The sequence below is a fragment of the Corylus avellana genome, chromosome 4, assembly GCF_965113065.1.
Source record: "Corylus avellana chromosome 4, dhCorAvel1.hap1.2, whole genome shotgun sequence".
Classification (NCBI taxonomy): Eukaryota; Viridiplantae; Streptophyta; class Magnoliopsida; order Fagales; family Betulaceae; genus Corylus; species Corylus avellana.
The window spans coordinates 29,092,825-29,114,683 of NC_142493.1; the positions used below are offsets into that span (position 1 = coordinate 29,092,825).

Consider the following 21,859-nt stretch of genomic DNA (forward strand, 5'->3'; position numbering starts at 1 on the left):
TGATAATTAACCCGATTTTTATAAAATGCATAGTGATAGAGTTTAAAACAAAAGGAGGTTCTATCACACGTACGCAACAAAAGTTGGTATATTTTTACTTACCAAATCGTGGATTCGCACATCCACATGTAAAATTTCTATAAAATGGTGAAATTTTACAGATGCTGTTGAAGACGCGGTCGAGAGGACCCATATGCATGTTTGGACTATTAATTATCTGTGAGGTCGGCAGAAGGCATCCACTTTTGATGCATGTGCTGACTTTTGATAAGTCATTATATATACTTCAATTAGAATGCCTGGTATATATTGTAGAATTTCATAAAGAAATAGAAATAGAAATAAATTGCGAAAATAAAATAAATCAACACAAAATATTTTACGTGGTTCGGTCTATGAAGCTTAAAGGGATACATTATGCTCTTATTGCTTGATATGTTTACTATATAGAATGTTCTATTTATAGGGCTTACACATAAATGTAATCTTAATCAAATTCTCTAATTTAGGATGATCAAATCATAATTAAATCCCTAAAGTTAGGCTAATCTAATCTTCATCAAATCCCTAATTTTATGGTCTTTCAAATATACTCTAACATTCTCTCTCAAACTCAAGGCTTCAGAGGTGGTCGGTGACACTTTAAATAACAATACGAAAGAAGGTCATTTATGGGCCAAAAGAGAGCCAACTTTGGGCTGAAAAGAGAGCCAATTGTGGACTGAAATAGGCCAACTATAGGTCAAAAATGAAAGCCAACTATAGGCTAAAATAGACTTAGGTTTTAAACAATACCATAATGGCCGAAGATATTGGGCCAACAAAGGGCCAAAAATTGGTCTAGGTCAACAAATGACCAACAATAGACCAAATAATGATTAAGCCAACAAAGGGCCAAAAAATGGGCAACTTAGCCTCTTTTAATTTTTTGTTGTGATATTTTTTTGTCAACCGAGACTATACTCTAACATATGTGTGAGTTTGTAGTTAAAAAAATAATAATAATAATAATCGTACTTAGAATCTTCCTCTACGTGAGCAAAGAGAAGTAGTAGTGCTGCTTGGAATTTGAGATAATTGTGCGATATAACTTATATAAAAGTTGGGATTGCACATTCTTTCAATTGATATCCCGAAAAAATAATACATGTTAATCATTCAACAAGTGAGCAAAAGAAAGAGAGATTAATTAAGGAAGAGATGATACGACCCGATGGTTACGGAACATGAACAATTATTTAGCGGGTGTAGCGGATAATGACTATCTCTCCCTCTTGGGGAAAAAAAAAAAGGCGCTTTCTGAACATTTGTTTTTAGTCTTCTGTCCTTAGCTGGATTTTTGGTGTCTTTTTTGGTAATGGATTCAGAAACGATGCTATTTTCTCTTGGCCAAAGGTCCCCCCTTCCTGTTGGGGCCGCCTTTTTCTTATATACAGGGTCTAACCCTTTGCTCAATCGCGGTTACAAATGTATCAAATAATGTTACTTATCATTCATGGACAATAGTCTATGTGAAAGGTGTAGGCGGAGGAAAGACAGATTAGCCAAAAATGGTAGGACTTGTTGGCTGTCTTTCCCGTAAAATTTACACTTTGTTGATGGGTATTTGGACCCTATCCAAGCATTAATGTTTGAAAATGCCTCAAAGGGGAGATTAGTCGCGCATTAACATGAATATTAGTTAGATTCTTTGTCACCACTTGACGTGGGCAATCCGACCGTCGTCGATCACATCCTTACCTACCAAACCACATTATCCCTCATTTCCTCGCAAGGTAATGTATGGGCCTGGTCTTCTGTTCGATCCAGCCATAGTTTGGCAAGCTGGAGCTAGTGTTAATTTCCCTCTAAAAAAACTGTATAGTATTGCTCATAATAAGGAAATGGAGTAAGAGTAGTTTTCAGCTACCAATTTTATTATTTTGTGTAGAAGCACCGTACAAGGAAAGAAAAGCACATATGAAATGTGCAACCAAAATTAGAAGCTTAAAATTAAGCAAATCAGAATCCGAAGTGGATCGTCCATGTAAAACACCAAACCAGCATTCAAATACATATTCAATACAAAGCAGAGCTCAACTGCATATCTCTCACTCTCCCCCCATAATTTCACAAATATATTTATGGGGTTTATTCTTCACTGACTTAAAACAAGCAAGCTAGGCACCAGAAGATAATTAACCATCTTTCAATTTCATCTCTCTAATGTGGATGATGTCCTCCGCCATGACCATGTGGATGATGTCCCCCACCATGACCATGTGGATGATGCCCTCCGCCATGACACTGCCCACCGTGATGTCCTCCACCGTGGCCAGGCCCTCCATGATGCCCCTTTCCATGATGCCCATGACCATGACCATGCCCGCCGTGATGTCCACCTTCATGGCAGTGCCCTCCTCCGCCATGACCATGCTCTCCGCCGTGATGCCCTTTGCCATGACCGTGCTGGCCGTGGTGTCCCTCAACATGTGGAAGACAATGATTTCCGTGGTGAGACATTTTCCCAAGTGTTGCTCAGAAGTCAGAAAATTGGAACTTGGAAGATGAGTTTGTTGGGAGATTATGTTGAAGGCCGTTGGTATATATAGAGCAATGGGTAGATAGAGATCATAATCAATGAAGACTTAAGCGCGTTCATCAAGAACACGGCTTTAACTTGGAGATCAAGTATATATGAATGGCGTGCAAGTGTTTTATATTCAGATTATCCATATCATGTGAATACATTGACTAGAAATAGATTCTTTTCTTCTTCTTGAAGGAAAGTGTGTGGTCGGTGATATGGATATCGAACCCATCAATTAATTATTTGCCAAAGCTTTTTTTTTTTTTTAATAAAAAATGATCGCATTTATCCTAAACACTAAACAGCAGATTTTCTGTGAATTTTATTTTATTTTATTTGAAGTAGCGTATCCCCCCGTGATTTGAGCGTTACCATCAGTTACAGAAGAGCTTTAGTCTTACGTTTGACGTGTCCACCGACAAATTTACTCTGTTTTCTTAAAGCTGAAACTTCTATTATGGGTCGTAACCCGTGAATAATATAACTAACAGGAGCCGGATTTATGCCATAACTTACGGTTGGGAAACCTTCGCCGCACATTGCGACTCTACTTTGAATTGAATAAGAACAGAACAGGGGAAGGGAAGGGAAAATTTTTGGATTTGGATGTTCAAGTTGTTAATAATTAGGCTACTATTATGAAAAAAGTCTATATAAAATTTACTTTCACAATTTTTTTACAAATAATTTCCGTGATTCAATCAAAAAGTTCAGGTATGGTCTGGTGTTCATAGTTTTATTCTAATAAAGACAAAAGCTAGAGGCAGGGGAGTTGCATACTTGCATGCAGAGTACCGTGGAAAATTACAGAGGGAGAGAAAACGGTAAAGTGTCGGACGATTATTAATTTTGTACTTTAGTTTCCCAACAAAGTAACGGAGGTTTGCTCCCCACCTTACACGAATCCAGACAAAGTTCCCTTCATCCAACGGACGCCACTTCAAAAGTTTTTAATTTTGTAGTTTGTTCTCTACACAATTGGGCTAAGCTCTTAACACAAATCATAAATGCATATCCAACTCAATAGCTCAGTTCTTTCTGTTGCTCTATGAACTTCTCAGTTGTCAGAATCTTTTTGGCAATGAGATTTGACTGATAGGAGTCGATTGCTGGAAATCCCTTTTCAGGAGCGTATGGAGAAACCCATCATCGGAAAATGCTCTCAGCAGCTCTGGTTAGTCATCTTCGTCCTCTTTGTTCTATGCTTCGTATTATCCTGCTTTGATTATTCAACAATGATGGGTGCCAAAAATGAAGTCACTTTTTTGTTCAATCAACCAAACCCACTTGTTATTTTGGAGAATGAAACCAGTTCTGCCACCAATCAGTCTATCAAAGACCCATTCGTAGGAACACAGAGTAATCTAGATCCCTGCCTGGGTAGATACATATATGTTCATGATCTGCCCAGCCGATTCAACTATGATTTTCTCGAGAATTGTCAGACGGTTACCAGAGGAACCAGCTTCAACATGTGCCCATACATGGTGAATTCCGGTATCGGTGCTGAAATTGAAAATACCCAAGGGGTTTTATCGGAAAAGAATTGGTTTTCCACAAACCAATTCTTGTTAGAAGTCATTTTCCACAACAAGATGAAGAAGTACCAGTGCTTGACCAATGATTCCTCGCAAGCCTCCGCAATTTTTGTGCCATTTTATGCCGGTCTAGATGCCAGTCAATTCCTTTGGAGTCCTAACATATCGGTGAGAGACTCTTCCGCGCAGGACCTTCTCCGGTGGCTGGCGGAAAAACCCGAGTGGAAGAAAATGTCGGGCAGAGACCATTTCTTCGTGGCCGGGAGGATTTCTTGGGATTTCAGAAGACAAACAGACGAATCCTCGGACTGGGGTAGCAAGTTAAGGTTTCTGCCAGAATCCCAGAACATGACAATGCTGTCTGTCGAAGCAAGCTCTTGGAAAAACGATTTTGCTATCCCCTACCCAACAGACTTCCACCCTTCAAAAGACCGTGAAGTGTTTGAGTGGCAAAAACAGATGAAAACGCAAAACCGGAGTTATTTGTTTACTTTTGCCGGTGCACCTCGCCCTGATCTTACCAATTCTCTTCGAGGTGTGGCTATTGAACAATGTAGATCTTCAAGGGCTTGCAAATTTATAGATTGCAGCTCTGATGGGAGCAAGTGTGACAATCCGGTTAATCTTATGCGGGTGTTTCAGAGCTCTGTTTATTGCCTGCAGCCTCCAGGGGATTCCTACACCAGGCGATCAATTTTTGACTCCATTTTGGCAGGTTGTATTCCGGTTTTCTTTCATCCGGGTACTGCTTATGCGCAATATTTATGGCATTTTCCAAGCAATGGCACTGAGTATTCTGTGTATATACCTGTGAGGGATATGAAAGTTTGGAAAGGCAATGTGGAGAAGATATTGCTTGGGATTTCAAAGGAGAAAGAAAAGGCGATGAGAGAAGAGGTCATAGGGCTTATTCCCCGGATTATTTATGCAGATCCCAGGTCGAGATTAGAGACTTTTGAGGATGCATTTGATTTGGCGGTGAAGGGTGTTCTTGAGAGAGTAGAAGGAGTTAGGAGGGTGATTAGGGAGGGTGGCGATCCTGGTGTTGGTTTCGCTGAAGCGGATGATTATAAGTACACTTTTACTGAGTGGGAGAGATTTGAATAGAATCCTTGAATATGAGGGAAAAAAAAAGAGACAAAATTTCAAAGCAAAAGTATAATATATAATTATATCATTCAATGCTCTTATGCCTTGGCTCCAGAATACACAAGCTTGCATATATTCATTCATTCCTGCCTTTGAATTTTCTCTGCTTTTCCCTTCTTCAACTTCTTCCATTAAACTGTAATTTTTTCATTAGTTTTTTCAATTCTGTATGTGGTGGAGCTTATGCAGGTGGCTACTCTTTGACGGGTGTGGCCGCGTCTAGTTTGGAGTTGTGTATAAAACTTCCTGACCGCTTATCTCCCAAGTTATCTCCCAACAGCTGCTTCATATTTTTTCTGCATCTCTTATCAGTACTGCAAATATGTACTAATAAAATGGAACTTCTTCAAAATAGATGACATCTTTTCTAAATTTTTATGCATTTTGGAGAGAAAAAAGAAAGAAAGAAGCGTGTAGAACTCAGTCCGGATACTCTACCTAATTGACAAGACATTGTTGTTCAAATAACATTCTAAGATAATTATTGCTTTGGTCAACTGAAATTCTGCAGAGGTTACTTGTTGGTTGTTAAAGCACTAAGATCCCCTGTTGGCATGTTCTGCAATTAGTTCTTTGTGTGGACTTTGGGCCAAGTAAAGTGTTTAGAGATTCCCTTAAGATTGCCTCGTCTCATTATTATATTCTTATTATCATTCTTTATTAGTGTCGTGGGTTAAGGTTTAGCCCGCGATCAGTGGCGGCATTTTCTCTAAACCTTACCCTCTAAGGTTTAATGTTTGCCGACAGTTGAAAGGGGACCCATCACATGTGTATGTGAGTGAGTGTGGGGCCGGAGGCTAACCTTTATGAATGATCTTATTCATGGCCTCGTTTGTGGGGCAGACTATGCCAGACCCCGTTTCTAGGGCCTAAATTTCTGGTGATTCACTAAAAAAATAACCCCCCCCCAAAAAAAAAAAAAAAAAAAAAGTATATTAGATCCTATAGTTTGGATTTGTTGGTAATCTATTGAGGAGAAATTCAAGCTACAGTCAACTATTTTCTTTAGGGCATATTTGAAAAATTGAGTTAAAACAAGGTATAGAATTTGTTTAGGAAATACTATATACGGGACAAGTAATTATATTCATTATTCTCATTATCATCCTCTCATCTCTTTCAAATTAATGTGACATGGTTTTTCGTAGCATTTAGTGAATGAAAATAAACTTATTGATTGAGGCATTGCGTTATATCAGCTTTTGTGGATATAATGTTAATACTAATCTAATACATAGCATTTCTTAATTTCTATTAGAAGTGGACAAATTAACCGTTTATCGCCTACCGACTACCACCGAACTGTCACCTACCGACAACAGACTTCCGATAGTTGGTGGGCAGAATAAAAATATTGTTTCGACGTCAGTTTGATAGGTGATAGAAATTTTTTTTTTCGTTGGTTAACCGACAATTATCCAATTTAACCGATTTTTCAAGTAAAATTTGGATTTTATCTAGTAGGTTTCCTTATTGTTTTGTTCCGCTAATTTGTGGTTGTCCTTTTGGTTCGTTTTTCACATATTTACTTTTTCCTTTTACTTACTAATTCTATAGTTATAGAAAAGTTGATAATTCTTAAAATAAAAACTTGTAACCGACAATTAATCAACTTAATCGACTAATTGATTAATCGAAAAAGTCAAAACCATACCGAGAAGTCGATTAATTAATTGACTTTCACGAATCAGTACGCGAAATGCTCCTACTGACACCGGTCAAACCAATACCCAACCCTAATTTGTATATCTTATAGGTATAATAGAAATTGTAATAGAATAAGAGTAATGCTAGAAACTACATATTTATTTCACAATTATCATTTAATGCGGGTGGTCTAGTTAAGTGAAGCCACTAAAAGAGAAAGTGCCACTATCGAGTCCATGCCAATCAAATGGATCGTTGTGAATGTTGGTTGCGGAGTGTGGTGGTATATTATAATTATAAGTTTCCTACATAGCTTAAGTACAAGCTTAACCATGTGTATATAAGGTGTTTGACATTTTCTCATTACAAGCCGATTTTCAATAGTAACTTGTACCCTATGTTTACATTAATTTAGCTACCACTAAAGGTGTAAATTGCACTATATGGGTGAATAATACATTTATTTTGCATTCGCTTTCGCATTTTGTGGATGACGAATTATGGGAATTGCATATGAATCCTCACTTTGCCGAATTCGCCCATAACCACACATATGATTGGTTGTTTGATTATTATTATTATTATTTAACTGTAAACTTAATTTATATGACCTTGTTTTTTATTTTATTTTTTTTTGAGCTGTTGCATAATCTACTTGTAAATTGTAATATAAAATTATAAAATTATATAAGTTAATCATAAACTAATAAAATCTTAATTTTATCCCGGTAATTTTATGTTGAATTAACATTCAACTTGCGATTCGCTGGTAGCGTGAAAAATTGCCAGCAGATTACCGGAGGAGACAGAACACATCGTCTGAGAGCCGAAAAGAAACAGCCCCCATTTCGGTCTGCCGCCGCGGAGTCTGGGAAGCTCAGAAGCAGCGCCAGAATGGCGGCAAACTCCGAGGTGAGCGTAAACGATAGTCGTAATACCCTAACGCACGCAGACAAATGATTTGAGCTTCCACGCTCTGATACTTGACTCTGTTTTACGCGTTACTAACGCTCTTCATAAACCCTTCCCAGAAACCAAGTTTCGAAACGTTTCAACTATTCTCATCTTCGGACACGTCGGGTCTAGGGTTTCTTGATTCTCCAGAAACGCCTCTCCCTCCTCCACCTCCTTGCGTCGAAGTACTTTCCTCTGAGGTACTATCATTATCGTTATCATTCTGATTATTATTGTCATCAATTCACTAATTTCAATAAATTTGGGGGTTTGATTGAGATTTTTTTTTTTTTTTTTTTTTGTGAAATAGATATCGTCTTCTGTGAAGTACACTGTGGAGCCTGTGAACTTGGGGGGACTTACTTTGCTCAAGGTAACTTTTCTCTTTCACTCTGTTTGGTTGCCGAGAGAATGAAGGAAAATAAAAGGGAAAAGTATGACAAAAAAGAAGAAGACAAGGAACATTTATGCTTGTGTAAGAGTTTATATGTTTAGTGGTTTTGATTTCTGAAAGAGTTAGAATTTTCAGTGTTATCTACATTTTAGCTTCGGTTTCCCAAAATCAATAAGAATGTCAGCTAGAAGAGCTGAATGGTTTTATTAGGCTGCGCTTGATGTCTCAGATAATGGAAAGTCTTAGTATTTTTTTAGCCTGTTTGGTTGCCAAGAAAATTGTGGAAATGCAAGCAAATAAAATGAACGAACACACACACACACACACACACACACACATATATATATATATATGACACGGGACACACACACACACACACACACATATATATATATATGACACGGGACACACACACACACACACACACACATATATATATATATGACACACACACACACACACATATATATATATATGACACGGGACACACACACACACACACACATATATATATATATGACACGGGACCTCGACAAGGTAGGGCCCTTCGGACCCACCTCTGCAGAGCAAACCTTGGATCCGTGCACCGCACCCTAGGAAGTTTCCCTACATGGATCTGGCTTTTACACTAGAGGGTGTAGCCCCAAGGGACAGTTTGCATCTAGGAAGTCTCGAACTAGGAATCTATGGGGTGATACTCCCTAAGACCACAAGCCTCAACCACTATGCCAACCCCTTGAGGTTAAAATGGACAAAAATATAAGAGAAAGAGAACTTTTTTTTTAATGCCTAATTTTAAGAATAAGAGAACTTTGAATGTACTGTTTTTAAAGATTCGATTTTTTGAAATAACTAAGGACTGACCATGGATAATGGAAACATAATGGTTTTCAGTCCAGTCCCAGATAATGGAAACTTCTGAAAAGATTCAAAATTTTGAATTCTTTGCAATTCTTCACATATTTTTCACTTGTAAGGAATTTCCTTAATACTTGACAGTTTCTAGGATTTTAAATTACTTGGATGGAAGTAGTTGAAGAGAAGGATTTAATTTTATCTTTTAGTTTAATTGGCTTGAATAAAGTATATTTTTGTTATAAGTAATTGCAAATTCATTAAAAAGCTCAAAGGCGCAATCTCAGTACACATGAAGTATACAAGGGAGACACCTAACTAGAAGAAGAGAAAAGATCTAGAAAAATTTGAAGCTAAAAATATTGTGAAGTATAAAAACTATAAATTTTTCTATTGATAATTCGTGGATGGATTTAAACCTTATTAAGAAGTGCATTTGAAATGATTAGGCATCGAACCAGTGTTTTTATTGAAGCAAATAATCAAAAACTCAAATCCATAATCTGCTGTTAAATTCCATATCAAGTGATTCATACTAACATACCTTGGTTTTAAATCCTTAAATCCAAATGCAACCTTGTTATATGGTCAATTTAAATATTGCCTCTTTTAGGGCCGGGTTAATACTCAAGAGGTTTTCGGTTTATCCAACTCAGATTTAGTCCCGGGGAAATATGAAGGTGTGTAAGAATTCTCCTGTCTTTGCTTCTTTTCCGCTTGTTGTTTTTGTTGCCACTCTTTTTTTAAGTTTGGTTTTCATATTCATAAATCAAGTCATATTTATTGTGCTTATGATCAACTGATAATGCAGGGGGACTGAAGATATGGGAAGGTTCACTGGATCTAGTTAAAGCCCTGTGCTCGGAGGTTAAAAGTGGCAGTTTGTCATTCAGTGAAAAGCGAGTTGTAGAGGTGGGCTCCTACTTTTCAGGTGATTCTATACTGTTCAACAATGCATAAACATAAGATCACAGTGGTTTTCATCTTCTAGGGAAAATGGAAAAGCGGTATCTTTGGTGTTTATACCTTTTTAACACTGCAGCTCAATTGCTGCATTGTTGTTTATAATTTGTATTTTGTGTTTTCCTTCTAAATGCTCATGCTGATGTTACATAGTCAGGCAATCAATATTGATTTGGTTCATTTATATGATTCCTCATGCCTCATGGATGAGAGCTAGTCTACAAACACTGATTTGAGTCCCATCAAGGTTCTTTGACATTAGGAGTTCGTCTCTTTATTCTTTCCTTATTCTGCATCAATTTCAGTGTTCAAGCTAATGAATCTTTTTTTTTTTTTTTTTTGGGTCTAAGCCAAGACAATCGATCTTATTATTTCATGCATTTGCTCCCCTTTCCCCTTCCCTTGGGGCCAATTACTTATATAAACAAAAGTATTTCATGCATTTGCGTGAACAACAAAATGGCTTGTCATGGTTTTTGGAATTTTATTCCTAGCTACGAATTTCTATTAAACATCAAAGTCACAAGGATATTGTGAATGGAAATTGAAACAAATGCCTTTTATATCTTGCCCTCTCCTTCCTTGCTACCCCCTAATGAGCTTCCTCTAATTTTTTCAGCTTGGATGTGGTCATGGACTTCCAGGGATCTTTGCGTGTCTTGAGGTGATCTTTCCTTCATTGGTTGTTGTATAGAAGATAGTTGAAAATCTATAGGTCTGCTGAGCTTCTCCACTTGATGTGTCAGGGTGCAGCCGCCGTACATTTTCAGGACTTCAATGCTGAGGTCATACGTTGTCTCACCATTCCCAATGTAAAAGCAAATCTTTCAGAAAAAAATGGACCTTTAGCAACACATGCGAAAAATTCTGGTGAAGTTCGTTTCTTTGCCGGTGACTGGAGTGAAATCCATAAACTTCTTCCTCATGTACAAGACAATGAGAAGGATCTACACTACAGTTCAGAACAAAGTCAAGTTGCTGGTTATGATATTGTTTTAATGGCAGAAACAGTTTACTCAATCTCCACTCTCCAAAGCCTCTATGAACTTATAAAGAAGGTATCTTTTTTTTGCCCTGGCCTTTTAGTCGCTGACCATATATTTTTGGCATTTTGAAACTAGTAGCTGCTTGAGCTCTAAATTTTTTTGATTTACAGTGCACAATCTGTCGTCATGGGGTTGTTTACATGGCAGCAAAGAAACATTATTTTGGAGTAGGTGGGGGAACACGGCGGTTCCTATCTCTGGTAGAGAAAGATGGTGAGCTAGTCCTTCTGAAATATGTTCACAAAAATTGCACAGGCATTATATCATGCAAAAAGCTTTTTTTTTTTTTTTTGGGGCCCCTTGAGATGATGGGTGAGGGGAATGAAACATTTACAGCATATCGTCATAATGCATGAATAGCCTTCCTCGTAGTAATAAATCCTGCATGCTTCAATTATTTTGTGAAAATATTATTTCTTAGACAAACATTATATGCAGGCCAAGAGCAAGAAGACTCAGACATGTTTGTTATGTAACTTTACATTGGTCATGTGCTCTGCAGCTCTGAGCTGATAGACACATAGCTGATATTTCTATGCCTAATTTAGAGACCAAATTCAGGAGCTGTAACGTGTCATTTTTGTCATGGTTGATATATGCATTTCTTATGGTACTGCATGTTGGTGAAATTAACTCAAATGGTACAGAGTACTAGTTAAGTGGACCTCTTTTTCCCCTTCAGGTGTTATGGCTGCTAACCTGGTGGCTGAAGTTGCAGATGGTTCATCTAATGTTCGAGAGGTATGGAAGCTTTCATTTAGGTAGATCCAGATTTTCAATTATATGGGCTGAAAGCTATCATTGTCTTTCTCACCTGTGACCAGTTTTCCCGTTATTTCTTCTTTATTTTTTTCTTGAGCCATATGTGGACCCAGGCTGCCATATGAGGGACCAACTTCATCGGTATTTGTCTGTATTTGGACAATGAGCGTTAAGGATATCCTTTCTTAGATAAAAATGTCGAATTCCCCCCTTTTTGTTTAGGCATGTCTCTATGTTTTGTTATGTTATAGAATTATGCAACTGGACTCCTGTATTTGACCTTAAATATGTGGGATGATCTCTAGTATTTTTTTTTTAAAAAAAATTGTTCTTCTTTTGTTGTTGTTTTTGATGATGCTGTTGTTGTTTTCAATATTATTATTAGGATCAGACTTGGTAACTTGGAACTATAGTAGAGACATTCCATGAGATGGTCTTCAATATGCTCTCTTCAGAACTAACCTGTCTTGGAAAAAACTTTCAGCTCCTTTGTAACCAAATATGTATACTATGGCACCCACTGCAAGTTTGCATATTACAGCCCTTAAGACTTCTGCCTTTTAGATTCTTCAATCCCTAGTCTAGAATTCTTCCCCAATTAGATGCAGGAATACCCGCAAACACTTTATCATTACTTCCCTTCACAAATGTTACCACATTCAAAGTATGAAAGCATACCTTGGAATCGCACATGATAACCAGACAATTTTCCACCAGGCAGCCTCTGGTAGTTTGGACCTAATGGCTTCCCAAGTGTCAGGTGTAGTAAACTGATCCGATTTAGAAGGGAGCCAAGAGGGTTTATCAAATTGATTGCCTTTGCTCTTAGAACAGATTGATCAGAGCCATTACACAGGAAACTATTGAATTTTTGTTGAATAGCCTTGATGATCCTTTTAGGGAGAATAAAGAGGCTGGACCAGTAGACTTGAATACTAAATAGAAAATTGAAGGTATAAAGGTGTAAAGGCATTATCACCTACGTTTATTCACATCCAGTTGGTCAGGTATAAAGGTTCGATTTCATAGAAAAATCTACATGAGTTTTATTGTTGTATGGTCCAGCACGACAGCTACTGAAGCTGAGTGGACACCATCTATGGAGAAGACGATGGCTATTAATTAAAAGTACAAACAAAATTATTAAGTTGCTCAAAAGAAATATGAAAAGAATCAAAACGATGCAAATCAACCTAATTATTGAATTTGAATGAAAATTAAATGAAAAAGAAATGGTAGAAAATAATATCAAAGTAAATTAAAACTTGTATAGGTTCACTGCATATGATATCACTGCATATTACAAATGATAACAGATAGATTTTACACGAGTTTTAAACAAAAAACTTGTATCAACATGTAATAACATTAGGAGCAGAATAGATATGGGTTTGAAGCTTGGATCATCGTGTCTTCCAACTTCCATGAAGATTAGACCGATCATGAGCCGGACCTACAACGATAATATTTAGGGCAACCTCGATTCGGAGGGTTAGCTGGGGGAGGGAGACAATCTCCACTATTACTATAAGCTTCACCAGGAGATCCGCCGTTGCAAGCAGGGCGATCTCTGTTTAGTGCTCCATATGATATGGATTTCTGTGCAAGAAATCTTCGACTTATCTCAGACTCCATCAACTGCTCATTTTCTTCACTGCACTCTGCAATCGAACCGTTGCATGGGGTGTAAGCAGAGGCTGCCAAGGAAGAAGGGTTGAAGAGATAGACAAGGCCAAAGAGAAGAAGGAAGCAGAAGGTGAGAGGCTTCATGCTTTGAGTAATGTGGTTTCTATATGCCCTTCCTACTTTTAAGCAAGTAAAATGGATTTGAGAATCATAAAGACTTTTTGGCAAAACGCTCCTAGTGGAAGCCGCACTAGCGACAAGCTGTGGGACTGCACTTCACCAAAAACTTGGCAATATTATATTTGTTTCGTTTTCATGATCTTTTTTTTCCGCGTTATATGTCTTGTTCCACTTTATTATTGCATTTAGATGGGGTAGGTTTATGATAGAAATAAAGGTGTGAGAATCAGGTAACTATTTTTTCAAAAAAAAATTAGGACAGTAAATTGCTGCTGCCGAGGAAAAGTACTATTTGATTTACCATGCAAGAAAAACTTAGGGAAACATTTCATATTTATCCCATAGGATTTTATCAATTACAGCAGTTTGTTACCATCCCCATCACTGCATGCCCTGCCACATACACTCGCAGATGCATACATGGTCATAAGAGCATGCATAAAGAACGATCCAGAGATTTTCTTGGAGACGCATATCATATCTGTAAATATTTTTTTCCATGCAATTATATATATATATATATATATGAAAAACAATTAATCAAAGCAAATTGACATATGATTACACGGATAATATGAGTGAAGAAAAAGAAGTCGTAAAATATATAATTCTCACGTCCTCTCTCAGTCTCCCTCACAAAAATGACATTCCATTCAGAAAACCATAGAGGTGGTCGTCACTTCCTACACCTGTAGTACTTGTTGCAGCCTCTGTTGGGACGGTTTGCCTGTGGAGGTAGACAACTGTTACTGTACGGCTCACCCCTCACTACTATCCCACATGCCGGCTGGTCGGCCTTGAGTGCCCCGGGAGATATGTATTTTTTCGTTCCAAGAAACCTGCGGCATCTCTCGGATTCCGTCTGCAATTCTCCGACCGAACTGCCGCATTGTCCATGCTCATCATCATCATCATCAATGTTGTTTTGTGTAGCAGCAACTTTATGATCAAATGGGCTGAGTTGTTGTAGAAGAAGGATGATGATCATGAATGAATAGGTTTTCTTGCACACAACTTTCATTGTTTTTGTGCTGACAAGTTTCTGAATGAATCAAATCACTTGTGTATGTATTAATATTGTGTGCGATTGTCCGTGTGGGTCACTCCGTGTTTACTGTTCATTTGTAAATGTTTGGTTCTATCCTCTTCAACATGCATGTGGTGACCAATGGGTATATCTGAATTTCCGTGGGGCCGGCCATCATCACTCATCAGGCTATCCGATTGTGAGTCCATGATCGTTTAGTGAACTATATATTGAGAATTTCTAGCCAATTGAAGTTCTATCCCCCAAGTCCCCAACCATGATAAAGTGTTTTTCTTAAAATACTTTTTTTTTTTTTAGTGTTAAACACACTTTTAACTTCTTTAAACGCACACCTAAATAGACTGTTTTAAGAAAATATGGGAATTTTAGAGTCAAATAATCAATTAAGGGTAAGTTTGATAATGGCTTTGAACAGTTTACGTATGTTAAATTATTATTATTAGTATTATTTTATTAAAAATTACCAAAATCTGAAGGAGAAAAAAGTCGAAAAAAAGAAGAAGGCTACTATTATAAATTTATAGATTTTTTTGTTGACTTTTAGACTTTTAGTTGTGGGAATGCATGGCTTGAAAATTTGTTGGTTACTGCCTTCTTTTGGCACAGTCACAGTCACAGAGGGTGTTGACAGAAAAATTGAGTTGGCCCCTTCATTGACAAAAGCATACTTGCTTGGATTAGAGGGTGAGTACAAGGCAGCAGACGTGTAGACAGACGGTATGCATTAATGTGTCTGATTATATATGTCAAGCATCTATTGACATATTCCCCTCTTTTCTTTTTCTTTTTTTCTTTTTTTATTTTTAATTTTTTTATCTCTGATTGGAAAATGGGAAAAAGTATTCTTCTTTAAACCTACCGAGAAGATATTTGGCTCATGGTAATTTGTTCTTTTAACACACTATTTTAGCATGCTTCTTTAGTGAATGTATATACTTACCACCAACGTATTATTATATCTCTTGATTGGAAGTACAAATATTATTTCATCCACACCAAAGATTGTGTAGCCCTTGCATACATACCGTCATCACAATCAACTTAAGTTGGACAGATAATTAAATCTTGCGAAGACTCTGTTTCCTATTACAATCTTGCAAGATTAGAGCCTTTATTGCTAGAAAAAGTATTCCAGTTGCTCGCTCAAGTCCATATATCTGAAGTGCAGTCACCACCAGGATATCTCATCTCATGGGCAAGGGAAGGGCCATCAGGTTCACCTGAGAAATCCACAAAGAAGTTGGGGTTTAATTTCAGACCACCTTTCTGTGTCTCAACATCAATCTGTAGCATGTGGGATCCTTTCTCCACAATATCAGGATAAAATTGACGATCCCATGTGCTAAAGAGCGAGTTGGTGACGTAAAGCCGCTTCCCATCTAAGCTTAACTGGATCATTTGAGGTCCAGCTCTCAACTTATTTCCCTGAAAGGAAAATTTGAAGCAAATAATAGAGAAAATTAAGGGCACTCCATGCAGCAAAACTACTATCGGATTAGAATGTGAAATAGAAGGGTTTTTTGCACCTAAGCCACATGATTACAGAAATATCAGAAACTTAAAGAGCCAAACAGATTATCTGATGCATCTCCATGCGAACATACTTTTAATGCATGTACCGTTTCAAGGATTATCTAAAAATTCTCATAAGCAATATTCCAAACTAAGACACTTGTTAGACAATTTGTTAGCGAAAGCACTCAATCAATTATAAATTACGCAGCAATAAGCAAGCTCAGAAAGAGATCCAACTCTAAAACGGAGATCATACAAACCTGAATCTCTGGAACGTCAAACTGGAATGTTTTACCGTCTTCTCCCTCGGCCACTATTGGGCTGCCCTTTTGTATGAGTCCCCCAACCCATACTTGGCCTGTCAGTACAGGATTCTTAGGGTCCTCAATGTTATACTGCCTCACATCCCCATGAAGCCAGTTCACGAAGTACAGAAAACGATCATCAAGAGAGATCAGAAAATCAGTTATAAGCCCAGGCATTTCTGGAAGAATCCAGTTTTGCACCTTCAATGGCTTCACTGATATTGCAACCTGCAAATATTAATCAGGGTATTGTGGGCCACAATGCCTCTACAAAAAGACAATACAGAAAAAAATTTAAGGTGAACAGACACGTTGGCACGCTACTGCATAGACATAATAGATAACATATGTGCATACCTCGTGGCTCCATGAGCCATCTTGAGTCTTGAAAAATCGCACCATGTTACTTGTCAAGGCACAGCCAACAAACCCTGTATCTTTTGAAGGATCATGGAGAAACCTTATCTACAAAATCCATTAGATTGAGACAAAGTAGGTCAAGAACTATAAAATTTTGACAACAAAAATAACAGAAATTAAAATAACAAATAATAACATTGGCCAGATTCTGATATAGGTAACAATGCTGTAGAATTTCTACACAATCACCTCCAATGGTAAGAGCCCTGTACTGCCAAGATCCAGTGTTTGTCTCAGTTCGCCCCCTGGCCAGCTGTACACATGTAGATGCCTCCCATATAAACCATCAGCAACATGCTGAGGGTTGAAACCTTTGGTGAAAGCAGCAGGGGCACCCCATGATGAGCTTATCATTGTCTTGTGTCGTGGTTGGTACCAGAAATCGTAGCCAAACAGTGGACTATGCCCTGGTTTCTCCCACCTGATAGACCTCAAGGGAGCAAAGGTTATATTTTGAACAAATCTGCGTTAGACATGTTCCATTTACAATGCCAACAATTCAAATATGTTATGAAACTGTCAACATCTCCATGAAATCTTCAAAAAGCTCTCCAGTGTTACTTGTGCAGTATCAATCTTGTCTTGCATGTTGACAGATTGTTTACATTAATTAATCTAAGAAATTGAACAAGAAAGAAGCATAGATGAGACACAAGATTTTCCAAAACTAGATTGCTTACAGTAAAAGATTATCTCAAGTTACTCTACCTTCCTTTCACATTAAATTTGGAATCAAGGAGAAGAAAGCCATTCCCTGCAGCATTTCCATGTTTATCTCCAAGGCATGACACCATTATATCTCCAGAAGCAAGACAATGGGATGTGTGTGGATAAGCTAAACCAGTCTTCTGACTGATATCTTCAGGCTCAACAACTTTATGCAATGATGGAGCCTTTGGATTGGTTTTTGTGTCAATCACATATATCCGCCCAGATCTGAAAACACTTGACTTAGTAAGGAAATTATATTACAGACAGTTGATGCATCTCTTTCAAATTAGGAAACATCAGTACTAGTAATCAGAACTTTTGGAGAACAGTTGAGAGGAAATACTTAAGGCTTCATTAAGCCTCTTATGGAATGAAGTTATTCTAAAACACTTCCATGGAATTTTAAGGCACATATGCATCCTATAGCAAAGATCCCTTGGAGATACAAGAAAACACATAAAGATACCGGACCAAAACTACAATTGTAAAAATTCAATACCATCGTATTTCACCAAACCATAAAACTGGTCCTTTGTTGAAAATAGACTTACAAGATTCATGGAAAAATGTCTCATTTGTGTTTCATTTCGTAGGGATATTCCAAAACATAAAATGCAGCCACAAATTACATTTCTAGGGCCTAAACAATGTGAAGATCTGGCAAAAAAGTTAAAAAAAGAAAAAAAAAAAAAAAGGAGTAGACATATTAAACCTGAGCCATAATTTTCTAGTCCACGCATACTGGTGACTGGTGAGGTTTAAGAATGTGATACTGCTCATGAATCTAAATTAAGGAAAACTAGAGCACCAATAATAGGTTATTAAATACATAAATCATCACAAGATGACTACACGTACATTAGAAAAACCCTTCTAAGCAATGAAATACTACATTATTAGACAGTGAGCTACAAACACCAGATCAAACCCAAGTGCGAGATGAGACATGCGATTAAATTGCTGCCTAACTGCTTGATTATGACTAAATCCTAGAACTAAATGAAGCAGTATATATGTATATACACCTTTTCAAACTCGTCACAACTATCCAGAGATTAAGAGAACTTCAAGTTGCAATTTCAAACCATCACAGTTCATAAATTTGAGTAGTATTTCAATTAAATGAACCACGCTTACATTTATCAAATGGTGATTCACAAAAACATTTTCAGACTCAATGTAATACGCATGAGCCAGTCTCCAAACTAGTAGTTTACCAGTACTTTTGCACTAAGAATTTTTATTGCAAGCTTCAATTAAAGTAGGTTCTAAAGGTCTCGCTTACATTCTTCTTCTACCATTTAACGTTGGCCAATTTGTCCACCCCTTTCTTATTCATCAATAAATTTCCATTTCTTAACCAAATACTATATGTATAGACACACCACACACACACACACATTAATTATACTACTGATCTGGATCTGTGCATTTCTATATGTTTATGTATGTAATGAGTCATTGATGCAACATAAAATTTCGTCTCTTACACTAGTGAAGGTAGGATCAGAAACCGTCGATCTGCCGATGGATCTCCATGGCAAGAGCTGCATGAATTCCACCCTGTATGATGTAGTTCATCACCTACATAAGGCACAGGCAGCCTGTGGATAACTTTTGAATAAGTAGGAGAGCTTGGATCTATGTCCACAGTGGCCAGGTAATCAGGCTTCTCTATTCCTGTTCCTGTATATGCATCAAGCCACTGAATTTAATAACTTATTATAGTATGTATGTTAGAATATTAATTAAATAATTAAATTCACCATTATTTATTAGCTTAAACTTTTGAAATATGGAGTGTTTTAACATAAAACCCGAATAGAGGTCCTGAATGAAAAACTTGTTTTCGTAATGTACTTTCATACAATTAAATATTTCACGTGTTAGGCTTCATTTATTAACGTGAAGTTTGCACCTACAAGTGATCATTTCTTCCTATTAGATTAAGCTTTTGGGATAAGTAGTAGTTTGAAAATGTCAAACTAAGATATGTAATTCAAAATGATTCCATATCTGCACGAAAGTAATATTCTATGGACAGAACAAGGACTAATCAATTGGTCCACGCATAGAAAAGGATATTAAGTGGTGGAGACCAAAGGTGAGGAACAACCGAACAAACATTCACCAATATAACCATAAATTGTAAAGACAGTGGAAACATGTAAAACACCAACAGGTTATATAAAAACATAAAATATGGAAAAAGAAACTGCTTAATTGAAATACACGCTTCTGCAAAACAAGAAGAGGGAAAAATCCAAACTTTAAAAATATATTTTGAGCCTGATTTCCTTGAAAAACCCAAGGTAGTCTTCTTTTTCACTTGATGTTTATTTGGTGCTAGTATCAGCCACAGGTCATTTTTAAAAATAAAATTGCAGAATAGCAACCAAAAACTCCATCACCATAAACTTTAAAGATTCACTAATTAGCCATTGGGCCTTTCAAAGGTTAAAGAACCATAAAACGATGAAAAAGAATATAAGAAGAGAAAACCAAGTTTTGAATCCAAATCAAGATGCCCTATTATTTTTCCTTGTTTTCAATGAAATGAAACATTAAAGTGAGGATAAAAAAAGACAGGACATCATTGTGACACAAAGAAAAAATGGTGTAAAGGGATATGACCCTCACAAGTCACAATGCAAAAAAGTGTCCCTCTGCATCAAAATTCTTAAAAGGACATCAAAGATGATGGCTTCAAGTGATAAATTATCTACATTATCATTGGCTCTCTCAGAGTGTCTGGACTCTTAACTGTTTAATGCATTTCATCATATTCATTTCTAGATAGCAACCAAGTGGAAAATTTAAGGAAAATCAGAAAATGAAGCCATGCAAATATAAGAACCCTAAGATATTAAATTAACAAAGGATAAGAATAAAATAATGCAAATATCCAAATGAAAATACAGCAAGAGTTCTTGAATTATAAGAAATAAATTTAAAAAGAAAAATGTTTCAGGTTACCAGTTGGGTTCATCTTTTAAGATACACGGTTTAAAATAACAGTTACAGAGGAGATGCACTACTGAAGATTTAGGCTTTCACATTGAGCTGCACACTTACCATGGAGCGTGAAAGATTTTGATTCAGGAATGCAAGGAAGCGTGATAGTAAATATTGTTCAACTCAGGATGCATTTCATGAAATGGGATTTAGTATGGGCAGCCATATAGTCCACCTAATTTGGCTTGTCAAGTAGGACTAACAGCTCATTCTCTTACACTTGAGGATCCAGTAGCCCAACGAGTAACAGAAAAAGCTAATAATATCTTAAACCAATGATATCATCTCAAAGCAGGAAAAGTGACAAATCAGGACACAGCACTAAAGGAGCTACGAACGTTGACTTGTCAAAATGTACAGAATGCTCTTTGAATTGGATTTAAGCATCGAAATTGAAGCAAAAACTTTCAGCGTATTAACCGTGGTGCCTTTGAAATTTAAGCAAAACCGACTAGGAAAAGTTCTATCCTTTTAAAAGTTGGGGTTCTTTGAACAGTTGCAGGCCTAAACAAATTCCAACAGCAGACATGTCATCTTTGTTTAGGCATGCAAACCATTCAGAGAACCCACCTTTTAAAAGAAAAGAAGAACCCCCAAGAACTACATAAGCCAAAATTACAAATACTTTCCTTTATTCCAAAAAAAAAAAAAAAAAAAACACAACCCATGAATGAAACAAAAAGAGAAACAGACCAAACCATTTATCCAAACAACTACTAGGAATTGCTATTTATGCGATGCCAAATCAATTGAGGTAGAGAAAGATGAAGCTGGGGTACCTGAATAAACGCACGTGACATAGATCAGAGCCTCTCTGGGACCAGACATGGCCTCCAAGGGGGTGGCGTACCCCGGTCCTGTCTTGCAGCAAGCACTCGCGTTCGCATGCTTCTCCTCCACCACTCCGTGCTCCAACACTGCCACATCCGTAGCCATCTCTCTCTCTCTCTCTCTCTCAAAGACGATACAAACACACAGCAAAGTCAGCAGGCAAGCAAGAAGAGGAAGATCAAGTGTAAGTAAAGAGATTATCAGAGCCCTACATGGAAGAATCTCTCTCTGATGCTGATGTTGATGGACCTCAAAAAAATGCAACTGACAGAGATATCCCGCCCATGATGTGGCACTTACCTAATTGGGGAAGGAGCGGGTCATTTTTGTC

General features: G+C 37.3%; 5 protein-coding genes across 5 annotated transcripts; 2 read left to right on the plus strand and 3 right to left on the minus strand.

Annotated features, from left to right (window-relative positions):
* Positions 1-3,540: 3,540 nt before the first annotated feature.
* Positions 3,541-5,295, plus strand: LOC132178578 (putative xyloglucan galactosyltransferase GT14). The gene has a single exon (XM_059591021.2). The coding sequence runs from the start codon at positions 3,703-3,705 to the stop codon at positions 5,212-5,214; it is 1,512 nt and encodes a 503-aa protein (XP_059447004.2). The 5' UTR covers positions 3,541-3,702; the 3' UTR covers positions 5,215-5,295.
* Positions 5,296-7,649: 2,354 nt separating this feature from the next.
* Positions 7,650-12,214, plus strand: LOC132177700 (Putative methyltransferase family protein). Its single transcript, XM_059590130.2, has 9 exons — positions 7,650-7,815; positions 7,935-8,057; positions 8,168-8,230; positions 9,720-9,786; positions 9,918-10,018; positions 10,689-10,733; positions 10,816-11,127; positions 11,226-11,328; positions 11,798-12,214. The coding sequence occupies exons 1-9, from the start codon at positions 7,798-7,800 to the stop codon at positions 11,878-11,880; spliced, it is 915 nt and encodes a 304-aa protein (XP_059446113.1). The 5' UTR covers positions 7,650-7,797; the 3' UTR covers positions 11,881-12,214.
* A 903-nt stretch (positions 12,215-13,117) lies between these two features.
* LOC148586589 (protein RALF-like 32) lies at positions 13,118-13,728 on the minus strand. The gene has a single exon (XM_088516051.1). The coding sequence runs from the start codon at positions 13,645-13,647 to the stop codon at positions 13,318-13,320; it is 330 nt and encodes a 109-aa protein (XP_088372177.1). The 5' UTR covers positions 13,648-13,728; the 3' UTR covers positions 13,118-13,317.
* Positions 13,729-14,359: 631 nt separating this feature from the next.
* On the minus strand, positions 14,360-14,704 carry LOC132178373 (protein RALF-like 32). Its single transcript, XM_059590816.2, has one exon. It carries the CDS (start codon positions 14,702-14,704, stop codon positions 14,360-14,362), a length of 345 nt encoding a protein of 114 aa, XP_059446799.2.
* A 989-nt stretch (positions 14,705-15,693) lies between these two features.
* On the minus strand, positions 15,694-21,833 carry SBP2 (selenium-binding protein 2). The gene is made up of 8 exons (XM_088515777.1): positions 21,741-21,833; positions 21,477-21,649; positions 19,173-19,368; positions 17,680-17,907; positions 17,161-17,392; positions 16,909-17,016; positions 16,507-16,779; positions 15,694-16,156 (listed from the first exon to the last, which is right to left on the minus strand). Exons 2-8 carry the CDS (start codon positions 21,631-21,633, stop codon positions 15,875-15,877), a joined length of 1,476 nt encoding a protein of 491 aa, XP_088371903.1. The 5' UTR covers positions 21,634-21,649; positions 21,741-21,833; the 3' UTR covers positions 15,694-15,874.
* Positions 21,834-21,859: the final 26 nt, after the last annotated feature.